Genomic DNA, 20,979 nt, shown 5'->3' with positions numbered 1-20,979 from the left:
ATTTACATCACAAAATACAGTAATATTAATATTTTCTGTACCTATTGAAATGTTTTTTCAATGTATACTTGTGACAACCTGAATCTATATACTCTTCACTAATTAACATTGTGAAGATCTTGGTGAGCCAAAATCTTTTGCAGACATATATCAACAAGTAGATCTATTACAAAATATATGGGCTACTTTAAACCATCCCTATTGAGGACATAAACTAAAATTAACTTACGATATTTATAGGTACCTTGTCTACAATTCCACATCACAATCTCTAATTAGAACATATTTGCATTTTGTATAGTCAGGTAACTTCTTGAACATACTACTTACAACATAATCAGCAATAAAAACCCATTAAGACAATTTCAGTATTTTTATTAATTTCGTCATAACATTAATCTTCTACAACATCCACACCTTCAAACTCAAACACGATATTTTCTAGGAACGACCTCACCGCGTAAGTACTTATGTCGTTATTGCATTACTTATTTATTTTTGGTAAATGAGTAATTTCTATGTGTATTATTTACGCTTGCACCAATAATTTTTAAGCCTTTTTATATAAGTACTTGCGCAGTATTCCGAATTATAACGGAACTTGAAAATATCTTACATAAGATGCTTTGCAGGGTCCACTAACCCTGTCGTTAACACTGTCCTTACGGCTGGTACAATATTGTCATCAAAAGTTTTCACTGCTTAACATTTTCATATGGTACTTCTTTAAATAACGAGGTGCAAGTTTTGTACACTCGCGCGCACACACACGCTTCTGTCACTGATACACTGTTTTTGTAATTACAAACGTTACAACAGCAGAGACGTGAACAATTAGGAATGATAAATATGTGTTCACAATATTTTAGATTTATCATGTTTCTTTTACTCGTAAATCAACTGACTCAAATAACAGAAACAATAACTTCGAGTTGCAGTGATTTACAATCTTATCTGAAATAAATTGTCTCCCAAACCTTCACACATATTACGACTTACTCTGTTGTTGTTATTAAAGATAGTACTTCAAAACTTATTTCATTCAACAACTGTTAACAGAGAGAATAATATAAATAGCTCTAGAGTGCAGACCAACTTGGTTATGTTTGTCAGCCTTAACCTCAAATCATCTGGTTACTGTACGTATTTTATGACTCGTGCAAAACGTTTATGAAACAGAATTTAGTCGGTTAATAAAATTGTTTTCATGACTGTAATACTATTACTTAATATTATTACTGTGTTTATGAAACAGGCCTGCACTTGCTATAATTATATTTTCGTCTGCCTTTATAGCGGACAATCAGCGAATGTGAAGTTTTCTGACAATTTGCTGTTGATTTGTACATCGCTTCAAACAGCGAACGAACAACGAAGTTTTGCTTCATCATTTGTTTGTTGTTCGTTCGCTAAGTGTGTATACACCTTAACACGAATTACAGTTTTGTTGGTTACATCCTTATTGCAGGGAGGTCTTCAATTGTTGAAAAATTAACATTGTCAGTTTTCCTTCTCAGGGGAGTGCTCTTGTCTGGTTTGTATCTGTCTGCCTGTCTCCACTAATGCCCACTCACTGTTAATGTGCCTTCATTTCCATATCCATCTTCCTTTCTGCCTATGTGACTGCCTAGCTGTGTGCCTATGCATTCTACATGAAACATTTTGACTCTCACTATATTAATTTTTACAAAATTTGTTATTAATAAGCATTTTCTTGAAATTGTAATGCAAGTTCAATAAATCATAAATTATTTTGAATGTGTGTTAGGAGAGAACTTCGCATTGTAATCACTTTTTGGTGTCATAACATATAGACCTGTTTTGATCTCGTCCAGTCTTTTCAAAGCTTAACTTTACGTCTATAATTGTTCAATTTGTACTCGCTTGTTATGTATCAAACATTGTTTCCTTTTGCCCCCATTCTCAGGACTTGTTACATCCAGTATTTTTTGTATTTTTATATTTTGTTAGTGAATGGTGCTACTTTCATTTATCTTCTTGTCCAGTAGTCTCTGTATATCCTGCTATTTTATTGATCTGCTTTCAGTTCCGTTAAAATGAACAAATATCATGAATTAATTAATCTTTTGTGTTTTAGGGGAACTGCTGAGTCAACTAAAACAATTGGATCGAGATCTGACTCGCAGCCTACTAGATGTGTCACGAAAGTTGAACAGTCAAGAAGTGAATTCTTTTGTCCAGTACAAGAAACTACTTCTGTCTGCTGCAGGACAAACAGAATTAGATGCTTTAGTCAGTAGTATTCAGGAAGGTATGTTTACCGAAATTCGAAACAAATTTGTAACACTCTACATTCTTTTTAATTATATAAATGTATATTTAGTGGTTTCATGAGATACAAAAATAATTTTGAATATGAAAAAGCTGGGAATTAAAGAAGAGACCATTTTGATGGTATAAACACTTACAGTGATCTCATTTTATCTGTAGTCATAATAAAATTTCAAATAATAATCCAATAATAAATATAAATGTAATCCATATCCACCACAACATTATTCGGGCTTTACTTTTTTTTTATTTTATTTAATCTTTATTTTTTTACCACAACATTATTCGGGCTTTACTTTTTTTTATTTTATTTAATCTTTATTTTTTTATTTAAGTCCGATTTTTGTTTCAGTATTTATTTATATAATCATTAATGAAATAAACTTTATTATTTCATTAATAGAGATATATCCCATACATTTTGCGCATAACCATCATGACAGACATTCAAGGGAAAACTACATTTCTACATAATATATTTTATGCATGTACAGCAGGCTAAACTTATTTAGATCACAAACACAATACAGACATTTTAGAAGAACTATAAGTGCAACCTATTTTGGAACAAATTCAAGATAATTGTAAAACTGGACACAACATGTTTTGAGAATATCTCCCATCAGAATTTCTCTGCAACTACTATGTTATTGACCACGAGGGAAAATAAATTTGGGTAGATCTTTGAAACACTGGAGTAAGACCATAACAAGCCACTTGGCCTAATTCCTGGAAAGTGAATGATGTCTCTATATATACACAGGGTGTTAGTGGTAGAGTGCACAAATTTTAACAGGAAGTTCTTTGTATGAAATAGAACCAACAATTCTAATGAAATATTTTTGTACAACACACAGTTCAACCAATATCAAATAAATGGGGCTCATCGGTTGAAAATAAATTTGGGTAGACCTTTGAAACACTGGAGTGAGACCATAACAAGCCACTTGACCTAATTCCTGGAAGGCGAATGTTGCCTCTATATATATAGGGTGTTAGTGGTATGAGTGCACAAATTTTAACAGGAGGTTCTTTGTATGAAATAGAACCAATAATTCTAATGAAATATTTTTCTACAACACATAGTTCAACCAATTAAAAATAAATTGTGTGGAAAATTTTGTTCCTGATATTTTCATATCTCTTTAAAATTTTAAGGTTTACTATGAATATCGCGCGATAGTTATTAAAAAGATGAACAGTTTATGTCTTTGTCTTTTTTGCATAAAGTGAACCATTTATCTACAAATTAATGCTCAAATTTTATTATCTGTACGTTCTGTGTAACTAATCCATTAATATTGTACGTGGCAACGTTGCATTCCCTTCTACCACTCTCTCCTCCCTGAATCAGTTTAACCAACAACCGGTGTACACTTAATTAGTTTAACTCTAGCAGTAATGTAAGCAACGTGAACAAAAATAGTGCAAGTACTAGAGGATAACAATTATTACAGATTATAATCAGTGGTTCGGATTATGACTTTTTCACATCAAGAGTATCTTGATATGTTTACTTTGTTATGGGAAAACTGATTGCAGTTCGCAAGAAGCACAATGTATAGCACTAAATTTCCAAACAGACATATTCCAAAATCAAGGTCTTTTACTGTGGTGATTTGGAGAGTACGAGATACAGGGAGTGCAGTTCCATGGCTAGAAAACCGGGGACCACAGCAATCGAATGAAGTTTTGGAGCAGAAGAAGCTGTTTTGCGAATAGTGAATGAGGATTTGAGTGCAAGCACACGAGGAATTGCATGTGGTGTTGGAATGTCAAATTGGACAGTTCATAGGACCTTACAGGAGCAGTTACTTCGTCCATACCATTTCCATTGTGTCCAGTACCTTGGCTTAAACAGTTATCAACCAAGAGTTGCATTTTATCAGTGGTTATTGCAGCAGTGTGAGCTTAATCCTCAGCTTATGTCACAGATATTAGTTAGTGATGAGAATTTTTATGCGCTAAAAAACTTAACAATATTTATTTTTATGTGCTAAATTTTGAAGAATATGTTCTAAAAAAATTCTGAAAATGAAAACAAAAACATCAGAATGTTCGTAACTTTTTAGGAAAAATTATATTGAAACTCACCAATTGCAGCTAAACGTCAGATGTAAAATGCTGACTGGAGTTGCAGTGCACAACAAATGTCATCTCCAGATTGTGGATCACAAATCCTTGCATAGTATTTGAGAACAATGCCTTATATTGTGAAGAGGAATGTTCTACATCACACAATGTTATCCTTGCATATTTGAAGAGGAATAGGTCACTAACTGAAGTTACAGGAGAATGGAGAAAGTTAAACAATGTATTCTTCACCTGACATAATTAGGAAAATTAAATCCAAACATTTGAAATTGGCAGGGCATGTAGTATCTATGGGTGAATCCAGAAATGCATATAGAGTGTTAGTTGGGAGACCGGAGGGAAAAAGACCTTTGGGGAGGCCAAGACGTAGATGGGAGGATAATATTAAAATGGATTTGAGGAAGGTGGGATCTGATGATAGAGACTGGATTAATCTTGCACAGGATAGGGACCAATAGCGGACTTATGTGAGGGTACCAGTGAACCTGTGGGTTCCTTAAAAGCCATTTGTAAGTAAGTATGTCACTAACACACACACACCATCAAGTTCACTTATGTTTTGGCCTTCCAAAACTTGAGCGACTTTGTAGAGGGTTTGGTAGTCACTATTTTTCTCAAACATATACCCTTAAATGTTTTTCTTAGAATTTCTATTTTCGAACCTGAGTTAGTGTTAAGTTGTCTTTCAACATACTGTATTTGTTTAATTGAATTACTCAATAAATCTACAGAAGTTTCTAGTTTCTTTATTGAGTGAACCAAGAAACCGAAATTAGATATGAAGGCCAAGTCACATTTTAAAGTAGTATCACATACTAAATTCTCAATTGCAGGGGCATCATCTTTGTCCAGTTCACTTACTACAGATGTAAATGCTTCAAAATTATCTGCATAATACCTACAACCAGTGCCGGATTTAGGCCTCGGCAACTGCTGCAATTTCCAGGGGGGCAGCATTTCCTCTCTCTCACTCTCCCTCTCTCTCTCTCTCTCTTTTTTTTTATTTTTTTATTTTTAACACTTGTTGGTGAATATTTTCTGAAATTTGTTGAACATCTTGTGGAAGTGGGATATTGTTTTGTTATTGCATTGTCGTGGTCACGGTAAAAGGAACGTGTGCAGCTGCATAGTTCATAGTTATATTGTAGTGCCAGATCACATTATTATACTATGAAACTGCTTATATTTAACTGCTTGTATAAGCAAGAATGCATTGTTGGAAATCAAATGTAATATCTGTTTAATAGCTATTTATCGCTATGGATAGTAATTCTAATCAAAACTCTGTAAAAGGAAGAAATGTGACATTGGACTACAAGACCATCAAGAGACTTCACGCCAACTTGATTCTCACTGGCTCAGTTACGCAACAGAAGGGTACTGGCCGACCAAAAACAGTGACCGCAGAGGAGGCCAAAGCAGCTGCTACTGAGGCCTTCCAGAGAAGTCATAAGAAATCCATTTGACAGTATCAGTGGGAATCTGGTGTATCCTATGGGTCCGTGCAGTGATTGCTGAAGGAAGTGAATTGGTGGCCATGGAAGTCTCATCTTGTGTAAGCTCTGTCATGTGAGGACTGTGATGTCAGAATGGAGTTTGCAGAGACTCTACTAGCATGGATTCAAGAGGAACCTAACCTTTTGCGACACATTCTATGATCAGACGAGAGGATTATGGCTGGGTGCCAAATGAAATACTTGTGAGAGCAGTACAGAATGTTCAGCCACAACTGGAAAAATGTGCAGCAAATGCTAGTGCTTACATCGAATTTTAATATTGGTGGAATTTTAAGCAATTCTAATGACTGGACTATTAGATCATGCTACTTTGATCCTGTCGTGTTAATTTATTTACTTGTGATTAATGAATAAAAAGTTGGACATAAATATGGGTCGCTCTGTATAATAAGTCACGAAATTGTATTATTCTTATATTTATCCTCACTTCTTACTTATTTAGCTCTTTACATGTAAAATATTTGGGGCTAAAAGGGATGAAGTTACAGGAGAATGGAGAAAGTTACACAATGCAGAACTGCATGCACTGTATTCTTCACCTGACATAATAAGAAACATTAAATTCAGATGTTTGAGATGGGCAGGGCAGTACGTATGGGCGAATCCAGAAATGCGTATAGAGTGTTAATTGGGAGGCCGGAGGGAAAAAGATCTTTGGTGAGGCTGAGATGTAGATTGGAGGATAATATTAAAATGGATTTGAGGGAGGTGGGATATAATGATAGAGACTGGATTAATTTTGCTCAGGATAGGGATTGATGGTGGGTTTATGTGAGGACAGCAATGGACATTCGGGTTCCTTAAAAGCCATTTGTAAGTAAATAAAGGTACGGTCACACGTCACTACTTTTGCAGCGCTGCAGTACAAAAAACTGCGCAACTTTCGTACTGCGACATGTGAACAACGGTGCAACCCGAAAAGTAGCAGCTGCCGAACCTGCTGCCCGCTACTTTTTCATGCTGCGCGCAGTTTAGAAGTAGCGACGTGTGAACAGAGTTCTCAGGGTTGCAGCCGCAGCATTTTGATATCGGTTTTGTTGAAATTTTGCTGTGGTTGCGACCAGTGTTGCCACCCAAATGTGTCAATGATACTTTTATTGTTTGGATATACTTTAATGTTAGATGTGATGAAAATAAATTATTTGTAACAGTTACTAAATGTACAACACAGTCTGAGTGTATTTGCTGACGATATAATTATTTTTTTTTTTAATTTTCCATAGCATAGTTTCAAACAGGAGGGTTGCCAACACTGATTACGTGAATATGCTGTTGGTTATCATTTAAGTATATAGGCGTTTTTAAAAGCTTTATAGTAAAAATAATGCCAATTTCTGAATGCTAGTTAGGGCAGAAAAGCAAATAATAGATAATTAAGCTATCGCATGAGTTTCATAATAATGCGAACATAACCACGAAATGTATATTGAGAAGTCAACACGGAGATGGAAACCTGCAGCTAGACTGCGGCTGCAAAAGTAGCGCCTTGTGTGTGAATAGACTCGGAACCTCCATTTGCAACTTTTGCAGCACTCGAGTTGCGCAGCACGAAAAGTAGCGTGCAGTGCACTACTTTTGGCTTATGTGTGAACACGACACGCAACTTTTGCAGCTGCAGTACAAAAGTTGCGCAGTAAAAGTAGCAACATGTGGTCGTATCTTAAGTAAGCTCTTTACATGTAGTTACACAACAGTTCAAGATTATAAAATATAAATATGTACAGGAAAATCACTGCAATACTATTTATTAATCAATATTGTGACATGTGTCGGAGTGGGTTTTGCACTGGTCAGATACTCAATATGGCGACCAGATCAGCTGATTGGGAGTCTAGAAACTAATATTCAATTTTAACTATTTTAGTTTTTTAGGTATTTATGAAATTCATATATGTAACTGTAGAAAAAAAGTTAAATATTTAACTTAAATTAATATTTTCTAATTAAATTACTGTTTTGCCTCTGATTTGTTTCACAAATATGAAGCTTACTTTCGCTGCTTGAAGTACGCGACCAGTGCTGCAACATGCTACATGCTATTCTCATTTTCAAAAGAGTTTGACCCACAAAACATTTTTTTTCTAGAAAAATTTTGACAGTTACAGAGAAACATTATTTGGCCTTTTTTCTTCAGTTACTTGTGCTCTGCTATCAGTTTTGTTTTTAAATTAAATATGCAGAATGTAAACGAGTTTATACCGTTCACACTCTGCATATTTAATTATAGTGACAGTCATCATTTCATTGAAGTTTACTAATAAGGTCTGGTTTGACCTACATATATGAGTGAAAATTACAAATATCTTCAGGTACTGAATGAGGATAGTAACATTTTAATTGTCTGTGTGTGCTTTTCTAGATGCTGTTCCCCCCCTCCCCCCACTGTGCTGAAGATGTATATTTTCGTCATATGATGAAAGATGAGTGGAACGGAGAAAATTTTCTCCGGCACCGGGATTTGAACCTGGGTTTTCAGCTCTATGTGCTGATGCTCTATCCACTAAGCCACACCGGATTCCCATCCCGCTGTCGGATCGAATCCTCTCAGTTTAAGTTTCACCTCTTGGGTTCCCTCTAGTGGCCTACCCTCATGCACTGCGTCATAGATGTATGACAGTGGGACCATATCCACACACATGTGCAGAGGTGCACTCATTATGAGTGACTAAGTGGCCAGGATCCGACGGAATAAGTGCTGTCTTAAATCACTAAGTGATTATTCGAATGTCATATATTATTATTATTATTATGATGTATCGAAGTACATCCACTCATCTTTCATCATATGATGACACAGAATATCTGCAAAGAAATATCATATGTACTTTGGTACATCATAATAATAGTATATTTTCGGCAGCATCAGAATTTGATGTTATCCTACAATCCTTATTAATAGACAGAATATGTATTTTTATATATTTTTGTTCTCTCTACAGGAGAAGAGACACTGCTTATAGAACATATAACTCTGTCACTGAACAAGCTGTGCAGTAATGTACATCATACAACATTTCAAGTTATTTTTGCTCCCATCTCAGTGCAATTAGAACTGGTTCAGTCAGCATCTGCAAATTCACAAGCAATGACTGTAGCACCAGACCTCCCGGATTTCAGTTTTGCTCCTCAGGAGTACATTACACAGGTAAATTATAAAGTTTTTTAATAATTTTATAAATACCAGAGTTGATTTCAGTTTCCTCCTTGAGAACCCAGGTGAGCAGTACAATTATAATTATAGGAAATTCTTATTTTATAGTGACTTGTTTTGATACATGTAACGAGAATTTTGAAACCAGAATGTTAAAAGAAAAAAAATAGAATATGGTGAATTTTTAAGTATTGAATATAGATACAATATGCCTCGCTTGGCATGGGTTTGATTCACATTTGGGCTGATTACCTGGTTGGGTTTTTCCGAGGTTTTCCCCAACCGTAAGGCAAAGTCAGGTAATCTATGGCGAATCCTTGGCCTCATCTTGCCAAATGCCATCTTGCTATCACCAATCCCATCGGCGCTAAGTAACCTCGTAGTTGATACAGCGTCATTAAATAAGTAAAAAAAAAACCAATACGCCAGTTGGAGATGAGAGCTTTACCCATCTACCATCCAAGTCAGTCAAGGATATGGTGACCAAAGATAAGAGGAGAGGATCATTCTCTTCTCATGTTAGACTATAAAATTCTGCAGTATCAATTTATTAGTTTTAATTAAAAATAGTTTATTATCTTGATAAAATATTAACAATGCTGTCTTCTAAGAGAAGTTCATTAGAGTCAACTAAATGAGACTGAAAATTTAAAAGGTATAAAGTGCTTGCATTGGGTGTTATCAATCAATCTTCTTAATGTATCCAGCTGTTTGCTGACAACATAAAGTCCACTGTAGTCTATTCAGTTGTTGTTTTTCACGAGAAATGAGGGGTATTTTGATCGGTGTTCATTATAGATGCCTGTTGCTAGTAGCCAGAGGTGGGGTGTAGTCAATATATACTGCAGGGCTGTGTCGTCTGCAACTGGTACTGGTACTGATGATTTTAATTTGCATTGGGTGTTAGTACTGTAATAAAATGAGCAAGTACAAAAAAAAAATAATAAAAAAATAATAATGGTTGGTAACTGCAGCATGCTACAAGAGCAAACAAATGCATGTAAGTCATAGAAGGAGTAAACTCTTTGAGGATACTGTAATGATTTATTGTCATTGTGGATAGATTACTTACGAAAACAGTAAACAGTGTCGTATAAATACATGGTACATAGGTACTTGGTGTTACGTGATCAACCCGGCGAATATTGCAGACGAAACGGACGCACATATTATGAACACATTGTAGTCTCTGCGCCGAAGTAATGCTTAGGTCAGTAAGCAGAATATCACAGTAATCGAAGTGGGCACTAACATTTTTTTCGTGAAAAAGGATAGAAAATTCTTCAATTGCCTAAATGAGTGGATTAATGAGAATACTTTTTTGCAGATTTCTGCAACTTGAATGTTCCAAATTAAACTTTTATCCATACCTAGATTCTTTACTGATTCACTGAACGGAATTTCGGTGCCGTATATTTTAATCGGGAACAAATTTGGTATGGTAATTGTGCTTAATAAACGTGAATGGCCCACAGTGATTGACTGCGATTTTTCTGGATTTAGTTTAAGGCGGAATTTCCGTGTCCATGTCCAGATTGAGTCCAGATCGTCATTAATTTTAGTTATTGCATCATTTATTTCGTCAGTGTGGAATTTTATGTATATTTGAAGGTCGTCTGCATAGAGATGGTGTCGGCAGTACTTTAGAGATTCTGATATGTCGTTGATATAAATTGTAAATAGTAAAGGGCCAAGAACTGATCCCTGTGGGATCCCTGACCTCACGGCCTGCCAAGAGGAAGAACGATTTCCAGCTATCACACTTTGTTGGCGGTCATTAAGTTAAGAGGCAAACCACAGGACAACGTGCTCTTCGAGGTGTAGTCTTCTGAGTTTACATATTAACAAGTCAATGTCTACAGAATCGAAGGCTTTGCTGAAATCAAAGTCATTATTGTCAATTTACGTTCGTCCCGGGGCTCGCGTAGGTCTTCTGTGATTTTAAGTAATGCTGTACTTGTGTTATATCCGGCCCTGAAACCTGATTGATAAGAGTCGAGAAGTTTGTATTTGTTTAAGTATTCTGACAGTTGCTTGTGTACAATGCGTTCCAATGCTTTGGATAGGGCAGGTAGGATGCTGATAGGTCTATAGTCGTTATAAGATGTCGGTGTTTTGGTCTTGGGAATTGGATGGACAAAAGCGAGTTTCCATTGCTATGGGTAAGTCGAAGTCATAATTGAGGCATTGAAAGTGTGGGTCACAGTCGGTAGTATTATGTCTATGATTTTGTTTAATAACGAAATATTGACGTGGTCTGGTCCTTCTGCTTTAGTTGTGATTCGTTTCAGGGCTTTCTTTACGTCAGATTGCGTAATATACCAAAAGTGAAACTTTTCCCTTGAGGGGATGGTCTGTAGGTTTAAGAGTTCAGCGATTGTCTGTTGTTTGTCAATGGGGCTAAGGGTTGTAGTGTGAGTTTTCGTAAAGTGGTCATTGAGCCGTTCCAGTGAGTTTTAGTTGCCGTCTACCTGGGTCTTTGTCTTAATCCCATTGTCTGCACATGTCTCCATAGCGTGGAGGGGCTAGTTCCTGGTTCAGTAAGGCTGTATGCATGTCGGATTTTAGCATTCCTAACAGTCTGGCTGGTTATGTTTCTCAGTTGCTTGTATCTGTTAAAATTAGTTTCGTTTTTGTCTTGTCTATATTTTCGATATGCCGAATCTCGTTCAGCCATCATGTTGCGTATGTCAGCAGTCATCCACGGTGCAGGCAGTCTTCTCACACGTCTAGTTTTTAAGGAGCATGTCGTTCATACAGGTCTATAATAAAGTTATTTAGCTGTTCTATCTTCTTGTCCACAGTTCGTAACTTCCATATTGCGTCCCAGGGTATACATAATGCGTCGTCTATTAAAGCAGTATTGTCAATACGTTTTAGGTCTCTATAAGTAGCTATTTTGGTTGTCAATTTGGGACACTGCAATGCGAATATTACATATATTATATCGTGGGATTTAGGTGTACTGTTTGAAATTTTGGTTCTGTGTTTAATTAGTTCCTTGTAGTCTTTTATGATTTTGTTAATATATGTGTTAAACAGTACAGTAGCGGAGAGGATGGTATTTTTTAAAACTTTTTTCCTATTTGGTGTAAAATATTAATTTTTTGTATGTAGAGAGGTCATAGCTGTGGCAACTCAACCAAATAAAAATATTTTGAAAAAAAAATTATTTGGGGGCCCATATTTGAAAAAAAATATACACAATGCAGGATTGTACTAAAACCGATATATTAAACTGTTTTTAAAGATAGATTCAAACAGTTTTCTGCAATGTATTTGCAAAAGCATGTTCTACAAACTGTCTGTAACAGAATTTTGATATTAGTCCCAATGTTTGTAAAATAAACATTTAAAATTTAATAACAATTTTCTGGTTTCCTTACTTGCAAACAAAGGGACGTATTTTTAAAATGAAATCAATTAACAAAATTCTGTTACAGAGAAAAGTTTCCTAATAGTCTAAAGAATGTGTGTTCTAAATTTCATGCATGTATCTTTAATAGGTAAGAAATTATATCCATTTTTGTCTGGCAATGTAGCAATAAAAATTATGTTTCTGGAAGCCAATAAAAGCGGGCGTGTGATTTAAAAATCCATAGCACAGGAAGTTTAAAAATGACGTCTCAACATCCGATAAGGGCACAAATACCCACAAAATGTTATGCAATGCATTCCACACATATCAAAGGGTATTTTAAAGAAAAAAATTGTTTTGATAATTCAATTTACCAGAAACAACAATAAAAGTGGGCGAATGATTTAAAACTCCATAACGCAGGAAGTTTGAAAATGGCGACTCAACATCCGATAAGGGCACAAATACCCACAAAATGTTATGCTATGCATTCCACACATATCACAGGGTATTTTAAAGACTTTTTTTTTTTTTTTTGAAAATTTACTCATTTTTCACCAAAAAATTCCATCCTCTCCCCTTAACATATTCTGTATTAAGATTCCCTACTTATCTGACCATATTTCTTTTGGATTGAGAAGTAATCCTCTGAACCTGACACCAATTGAACCTAAAAGGAAGTATTCGAAATAGTCACAATGCAATATTTAAACAGTTCGTCGAGCACTTTTGCGCTTCAGATAATATGTATCTTCTTAATTAAAGGAAATGATACATTAAATGTTTACAGAAATATGCGATTATATACTTGTTCCCTATGATGAGTCTTAATGTGTATGCTGAAAACCTGCTTGCATAGAAACTTGACGTCATTGTTTTCCTGTCTAACTCACTAAAAGTATTTGTTCGTTTGAAAAGTGTATACACCTGTTCAAAGATTATACCTACATGCTAGTAAAGTGTTAATCAGCTTTAGACTAACAATAACACTAGGTATGTATGTAGCTGTGAATATAGTGTAAATTTTCTAGCTGTCAGTCTCTAAAGGTGGTTGATTTAGAGCTGTGAAAGAATAGCTATTTTCGTATAGATTAAAATAGACATAGGTTTACAACTGCTCTAAATTGGACCTATATTCAGATTAACTTTTTTACTCAAAAGGGCTTCAAAGTTATGACCTTTTTTTCATGAATCATTCTATATAATGAGCGGTTTTTATTAAGTCTTTTTGTAGGCTACTTCCTTTTACTTTGTAATTATTACATTTGTGTAAAATTGAAGTATTGCTTAATTTTTACCTTTCCTCAGGCATACTGTGATGTAATCCATATATAGTGGCACCGCAGTTGAGGTGGGGTCCCACTCGGTCGATAAGCTATCGCTTCCCATCTGCCAGGCTGGGCAATACAAGAGCCCGATGTTTAGCAAGCTAGAGTAAATGCTTAATAAATTCTAATGCACTTTAAAAGTTATGTACTCACTCATGTGACTAAAAGAGATACTTGAACTGCCTGCCTTCGTTTTTAATACATTTCTGGCATCTTCTTATGAAATTACCCATTACTTTCCTTAGTTCTCTTTGAGACATGCGGGGATAACTGGTTTATTCAAGGTCTCGCAGAAATAGAATTGAGTTCGCCTTCTTTGCTTCTTATCAAGAACACGTTCTGTTTTACGAAATTTGTTAACTAATCTGTGAATCGTCCCACAACTTGGGACTTGAACACCTGGGAAATTCCACTAGTGGATTCTGCACTGACATATGAATTGTAAATAATACCCGATATGGAATAGAATAATTAGGTCTATTATTTGCCATTACTTTCACTTCACTTCACGTGTTGCTCTCACTGAAACAGAACAAACTGCGTTGCGAGACCTTGAGTAAACCAATTATTCCCGCAGACTGCTCCCCTCCTGCCCACACAGACGCGTTGCTGTTGTTAGCTGAGGTGGTTCACGCAGCTTCGGTTCCGAGATATATAGATGACCCAGTATAATAGACTTTAAATATTTACAGAGTTGTAAGATACATCTTTGTTTTGTAGGTTCAATAAAACTTGGCACCTGTTAATTTTGATTTACATTTGTGTAATTTTATTACAATAGTGATTAAAAAAATGAAAGAAACTGAAAATGCGATATGTTATTCATATTATGGAGCATCATTGAGTTGGTATCAAAAAAATATAAAACTTATTACACTCAATTTTTAACAATTGTATTATTATTTTTTAAATAATATGTATTTTATGTATAGTTCATAAAATTAAAAGATTTATTCATAATGCTTCTCACAAATTAACTGGGTACGTTTTATGCCTAGAAGTTGCAAGGGTATTTATGCTTCTGTATGAAAAATATTTATCTATGAATCTATCGCTTCCTTATCGTATATGGAGATTTGAGTAGTAACATTCGTTATTTGATCATAAAAGGAAACTCGTAAGTTTGTGAAGAGTTGAAAATAAAACCAGAATGTGAACTCGTAAGTTTGTGAATGAACCAAACAATTCAAAGATTAAAAAGAAATTGATGGATACCATAAGAGATCTGAAGTGGGAAAACAATAAGATATGAATTGCTTATTAGTATTTAAGGTAGTTATTAGAGATCACTTGATGTACCGGTATTGACACTTTTCTTAAAATAAACCCATGTTTTTGTTCTAGATTGGACAATATTTAATGACCCTTCCACAACACTTGGAGCCATTCATGTTGCAAGACAACCCATCTCTAACTTTGGCTCTGCATGTAGCTGATGCTGAATATGGAATGCTCTCTGGAGAAACTGAAGGTGGATTTGCAGATGTGTTGCTTGCTATTATTGCTCGTGGAACTTGCCAAACATACTGTGACAACATTCTTGGAATTTGTGAATTGGGGCCCAGTGCATGTAAACAGTTAGCTACAGATATTGGTAAGTAAATAAAATACCTGAAAGTTCTTTACAGATGTCATTGGCTACCACCTCAAACATCGCTGCTATCTAGTGATTAATGATATACTTTCATGACTAAAAACAAGTATGTGCTGTTATTTAAAACACACTTCAGAAATGATGATTTTCCACCTTGCATCTTGTGAATATGTTCCTCAAAACCTAGAAAGTATTACTGTTTTATGCTCAGTGAATGAAATAATGAAAAGATTTCATCTTCTGACTGAAATACATTCAATATAACTTCAAGAAAAAGCTTTCAACATTCTGTATTGTAAACACGTGCTTGTGATTTAATAAAATACCAGATATCTGCAAGTCAATGCACTCTTTTCATTTAGTTCCAACATATTCAGTTATGCTTCACCTGTTGATTCTTTGGCAAAGAAAAAAGGTCCAAATACTCTTATGTTTTCAATTTAGGATTGTAACATTTAATCTGCTGACGAAGGTTGTGCTTGACCTCGAACTACACAAAAACATGCTCATCACAAAAACAGTGATATGTGTAATTTCCATGCAAAACTAGGTCTTACCCAAGAGACATTTGAATGATCACCTATTCAAGGTCAGAGAGAAGAACTTTGGTAATGCAAAGAAACAAAATATCTATATAAGAGGTCCAAAAACACACATATTTCAATGTCGTGATTATATTGCTACATTTCCCATCAACAGTGTTACAAAACCTCTTTTTAAAATAATTATGATACCTGAACAACAAAGTTTTTTATACTGACCTGATAGTGTTGTACAGCTGTTCAGTCTTCAAAGTGCAGGTGTGGAATTTCATTGAAGTGATCAAAACAAAGTGGAACTGAACAATATGCACATCTGACAAAAGCCACTTTTTCACATCCATCATCACTTCCGAATTCAAGTAGTCCAATATCAAAAGCCACACTAATTACATTTTCAAATAATGGTAATAGTATGTTAGTGTAATTACTAGGGAATGGATTTGTAGTTCCATACCTATTTTGTTTGCTATGTCCTAGACATATGTTATTCAGAGATCTCTATGTTTCATGTACACAGTATCCTCTTATTAAAGTTCTGTAAGACCTAAAATGTCTAGATGAACTATAAACTGTTATAAATGCCCAAAAATGTATTATGTTTATATCTGAAAAGCGCCTCTTTAGTATTTTGCGTATATTTAAATAAAAATACTGATACACTAAAAATGAAAAAAGTAATTCAGATTGTAAAAAATTCCCTTACAAACACTAGTCTGGCAAGTTTGTTCCATATTGGTCTTGGGAAGGAAGAAGATTTTACCTAATTTCCTGGAACCGAAGTTTGTTTGGAAAAGTCCGTTCTAGCATAAAAGGGGTGGTTGGTTGTTCAGGTTAGACAAGAGTTTATAAATTAATTTTCGCGTCAATGCACCCCCATTATGCGAAATGAAACTGAACATCAGTTCAGTCTAAGGAAAAAGTCCCTTTCACCAATAGAATTTGAGTCTTCAGTTCAGTAGCATTCATTGTCAGCACTAGTTCGTACATAAATTCAATCTAAAATTAAATATTTATTAAAATTGAAATTATTAATAGTTAATTTTATATAAACTCCTGAAAGTCCTAAATTGGATTTTATAAAGTTATAAATTTCTGTTTTAGCACCAATAAATCTGTTCCCTAGTCATAACCTGCCTTTTGCCGAGCATATTACAACACAGGCTTGTACTTTGGTTCAGAAAGTTGATTGTATATCACAAAGTGAAGTCTAATGATCAAACTGTGATTGTGTAACTTTGCTGGTGGTTTTTCACATCTCAGATAGAGCTTATATTGCCAAAAGAAGTACATATCAAGAGATTGGAAATATTTTATTGTGTTCGGTGGCAATATCTTGAGTGTAACATATCTGGAAAACTTTCATCTAAAAGAGTACGATCTTCAAGGCCTGACCAGGAATCACACAGCAATAGCCTCTTCTCACTTACATGCTCACCAAGGATTGAAGTTAGAAAACGTTTCATATGCTCTTTTGTCTCTTTTCCACTCTTGGTTGCCTTCACATGAATGTTTCGTGGACATATTGTTTCAAGTTTCTTTCAAACATTTGGACCCAAAGTGCCTTTTGTCTTTTGAAAACAGATATACAGCTTGTTAGCTAATCTGTCATTCATTGATAAAGTCACATCAATTCTATAGCTGTGTCTAGAGCTATGCACAGACTGCAACACACCAGCTGTAGTTCTCTCCTCTGTGAGATAGTGTTGACAATGAAGACATTTCATAATTAAATTGACTATAGTCACTGTTCTAAGCATTTTCTTTGTCCACACTCCCCTCTGTTAGATATCCCTTCACTTCACAAACTCTTGCGCCTTCTGATGAATACTATAATCTTCTTCTCTGTTCTTATGTGTAATGAACATAGTAATATCCCTGGAAGAAATGCCATATTCAGAATTAAAAGTTTTTAATTGTGATAGCCTGTTTTCCTCGAAGTGAGCTCAGTCTTGCCTTTTGCTAGTGACATTAATTTAAAATTAACTTGGTATTTGATATATTTTCAATTCACTCTTAGCACCTAATAAATTTGCTATAGGAGTTGAAGCCACGATTGCAGTAGTCTTCATAAATGTTCTCCAGTATGCTGTCATAAATATCTTCTAATATACTGGGCCTCGACATTTTGGGCGGAGATGATTTGCACTCACTTTGAAGGTTTCTGTTACTATTACTCTGGAGATAAAAGTTTTGTACTACTGTACAGCCGTCTTCAGGCATGGACTCTGTCTGTCCTTCAAAATCATTATCCCTATCTAGCGTATCATCATGCATTTCTTTATCATTTCCACCTAGATATTTGTGAATTATTATGCTATATAACAGGCGTGGGAAAAAGGAGAGGAACTCGCTTTTTGTTTTATTAATCCACACCACTTTCCAACAGCAGCAATACACATACTTCCTTCTTTGAACTTCTGTTTGTACACAAGACATCACCAGTGGCAGAACGCGATCGGATTATAACTATTTCGATCTATTATTATTCAAATCAATAAGGTACTGCATAACTACACATAAATATATTATATTTAATTAAATGTAACCAAAATAATACTCTTTTATTACAAAACATAAAACTAATACTCATTGTTTTGGTTTTTACGACTATCTGCATGACATTATCAAGACTTCGTGTAATGCCTCTCTATGTATTATGCAGTGAATTGCAACTAATTCATCTGATGATTCATTAATGGATTTTAGAAATCGTCGTAATATAGCTAGGAAGCCATTATGTTACCCTATCATTGCTGGTGTGCCATCTGTGGCTCTACAAATACATTTTTTTCCCAGAATAATTCATATTTTGTCACAACTTCAAAGACAGCTTCGAAAATATCATTTCCCCTTGTATTGCCTCTTAAACATACAAAATCAAGAAAATCTCCAAACATGCTAAGTTCAGAATCCACACCCCATAGAAAAATGGCTAATTGCGCAGTGTCTTTTGTATCTTTTCGTCGATAGCTAAAGAGTACCATATCAACTCTCTCAATTTTACTTTTTGCTGATCTTCAACGTCCTTAGCTGTTTCCATAATTTCCGTAAGTTCGCCGAAAGAGACTTATTGATTTAAATACTTCAGTTTTTTTCCAGACAAAGACGCTCGGAGACAATTATCAAACATTCTCAAATAAATTCTCCTTCTGAGAAACATTTCAAATTTTCGGCTTTGTGCTTCGAGATAAGATAACTGACTCGAATTACGTTTGTTCCTAAACAAACTAAAGCAGGCTCATGTCTAGTTTCCTTTACTCTTACAACTTTCTGAGACGGTTTGGGCATATACAGAAGGAATATAAAAAGTATACTTTTGAATATGCGTAATTTGGAATATCTTAAAATCACAAACATTTTGTAAAAAGTAGTATACATATATAATGTGACAACCAACTATCTATATGACAACCACAATGTGAAAAATGAAATTAAATAACAATTGAAATACACCTGAAAAACATAGTTCACTGTAATCATTTGCGTGAGTGTTAAAATGTCGTCGCACATTAAACAGGGCACAATAGAACAAACAAAATGCCTTATCATTATGAACGACACAAAAGTACTTTAGTTCCCATTCGAGTTTGAAAATATATTTCTTTGCTCTACCACGAGACATGACTCCACCACTGATGACCATTCAAACGTTATGAAAGACATACTGGTGCTTGCCTAGTAAAAGTAGGCAAGTCGTGGTATCGGTGGAAGAGGTTAAAACACGGGCAAAGGAGAGGAAACACAATAAGGCACTTTTCCCATGACTGCTATATAACATTATTCATGAACTCCATATCCCTCGACTCCGATTACATTTCCATATTCGGCACATCGCAACATTGCCTCTAATATTTTGACAACATTCATGGGATTAATTCGCCTAATGATGCCAATGTACACTGTTTACACTCTGACCCGCAACTGAATACTCCAAGAGACGAACTCTACTGCATATATATTATTCATGCAACTAGAGTGAGTGCAGACACATGCCACCAACAAATGGTGCTAGCAGACAACTTCTGAATTTTGCATGAGAAAAACTCAGACCACTGTTTTTGGGATGAGCGATTTATATTCTATTCTATTTTTGTGTGGCTCTCAGCATTCGAGATGCAGTACATCCATTGTGAGTAAAGGCTCGTCCAGACTAATGCAAACTTGGTTCACAAACAGTGTTACAGTCCCTAACGATAATAATCTGTCTACTTCTTCTAATGAAGAGCAGATAATCCACCTCTCTCAAATCCATTTTAATATTATCCTCCCTTCTACGTCTCGGCCTTCCCAAGGTCTTTTTCCCTCAGGCATACCAACTAACACTTTATGTACATTTCTGGATTCACCCATAGGTGCTACATGCTCTGCCCATCTCAAACGTCTGGATTTAATGTTCCTATTTGTGTAACTTTCTCCATTCTTCTGCAACTTCATCCCTCTTAGGCCAAATATTTTCCTAAGCACCTTATTCTCAAATCCCTTAACCCAGCTGTCGGCAAATTTGTAATCACAATATCACTGAACACAAGCTGCAATACCGGTACATAAGATTTAATATTAATCGAGGTGTATAGAACACTCCATTCGGATCCCAGTGGCGGCCTCTCAACACAAGCAACTGACATAGACTACACAATATTGATTTATAGATGGACATATTATATTTCGTGTGCTACAACAACCTAGGAAAATATGTCACAAATTGCCACTCTTAATACAACTCGCAAATTTTCGTCTGCTAGTCACAATCTTCATTTAAATATTACAAGTTTTTGTAGAAAACAAGTGTTTCGAAATATATTGAATAGGCTATAGAGCCAAACATAGCAGCTATGTAGGGTATAATAGCAGGCGACCTATGATAGGACTACACATATTTTCTATGGAGAGCATTTTAAATGAACCTAACCCAGTCTGGTGTGTTATACAATGGCAACGTTTTATGTCCTCACTTATTTCCAGCTGTCTTAATAAAACATTACTCCACCTAGTAGACTTTTTTAAAGTCGTATTTCGAGTCCCGTATGTTACTACAGAGACAAGCTGCTTTATGTTCAGATTCATATCTTCTATTTTCTTCATGCTTGGAATAACTCCTCTCCT

At 35.1% G+C, this 20,979-nt stretch overlaps 1 protein-coding gene across 3 annotated transcripts in view; it reads left to right on the top strand.

Moving 5' to 3' along the window:
• The window catches only part of Cog7 (conserved oligomeric Golgi complex subunit 7), a 95,051-nt gene that overhangs the window by 67,096 nt on the left and 6,976 nt on the right, over window positions 1-20,979 (top strand). For all 3 annotated transcript variants that reach the window (XM_069831039.1, XM_069831037.1, XM_069831038.1), the window contains 3 exons: window positions 2,099-2,272; window positions 8,843-9,048; window positions 15,085-15,334. In XM_069831039.1, coding sequence (XP_069687140.1) covers window positions 2,099-2,272; window positions 8,843-9,048; window positions 15,085-15,334 — 630 coding nt within the window. The remainder of the gene's footprint in view (window positions 1-2,098; window positions 2,273-8,842; window positions 9,049-15,084; window positions 15,335-20,979) is intronic.

The sequence above is a fragment of the Periplaneta americana genome, chromosome 7 (genome assembly GCF_040183065.1).
Source record: "Periplaneta americana isolate PAMFEO1 chromosome 7, P.americana_PAMFEO1_priV1, whole genome shotgun sequence".
Lineage (NCBI taxonomy): Eukaryota > Metazoa > Arthropoda > Insecta > Blattodea > Blattidae > Periplaneta > Periplaneta americana.
The sequence above is the reverse complement of the archived record's forward strand: the minus strand, read 5'-3'. Positions and strand labels throughout refer to the sequence as shown.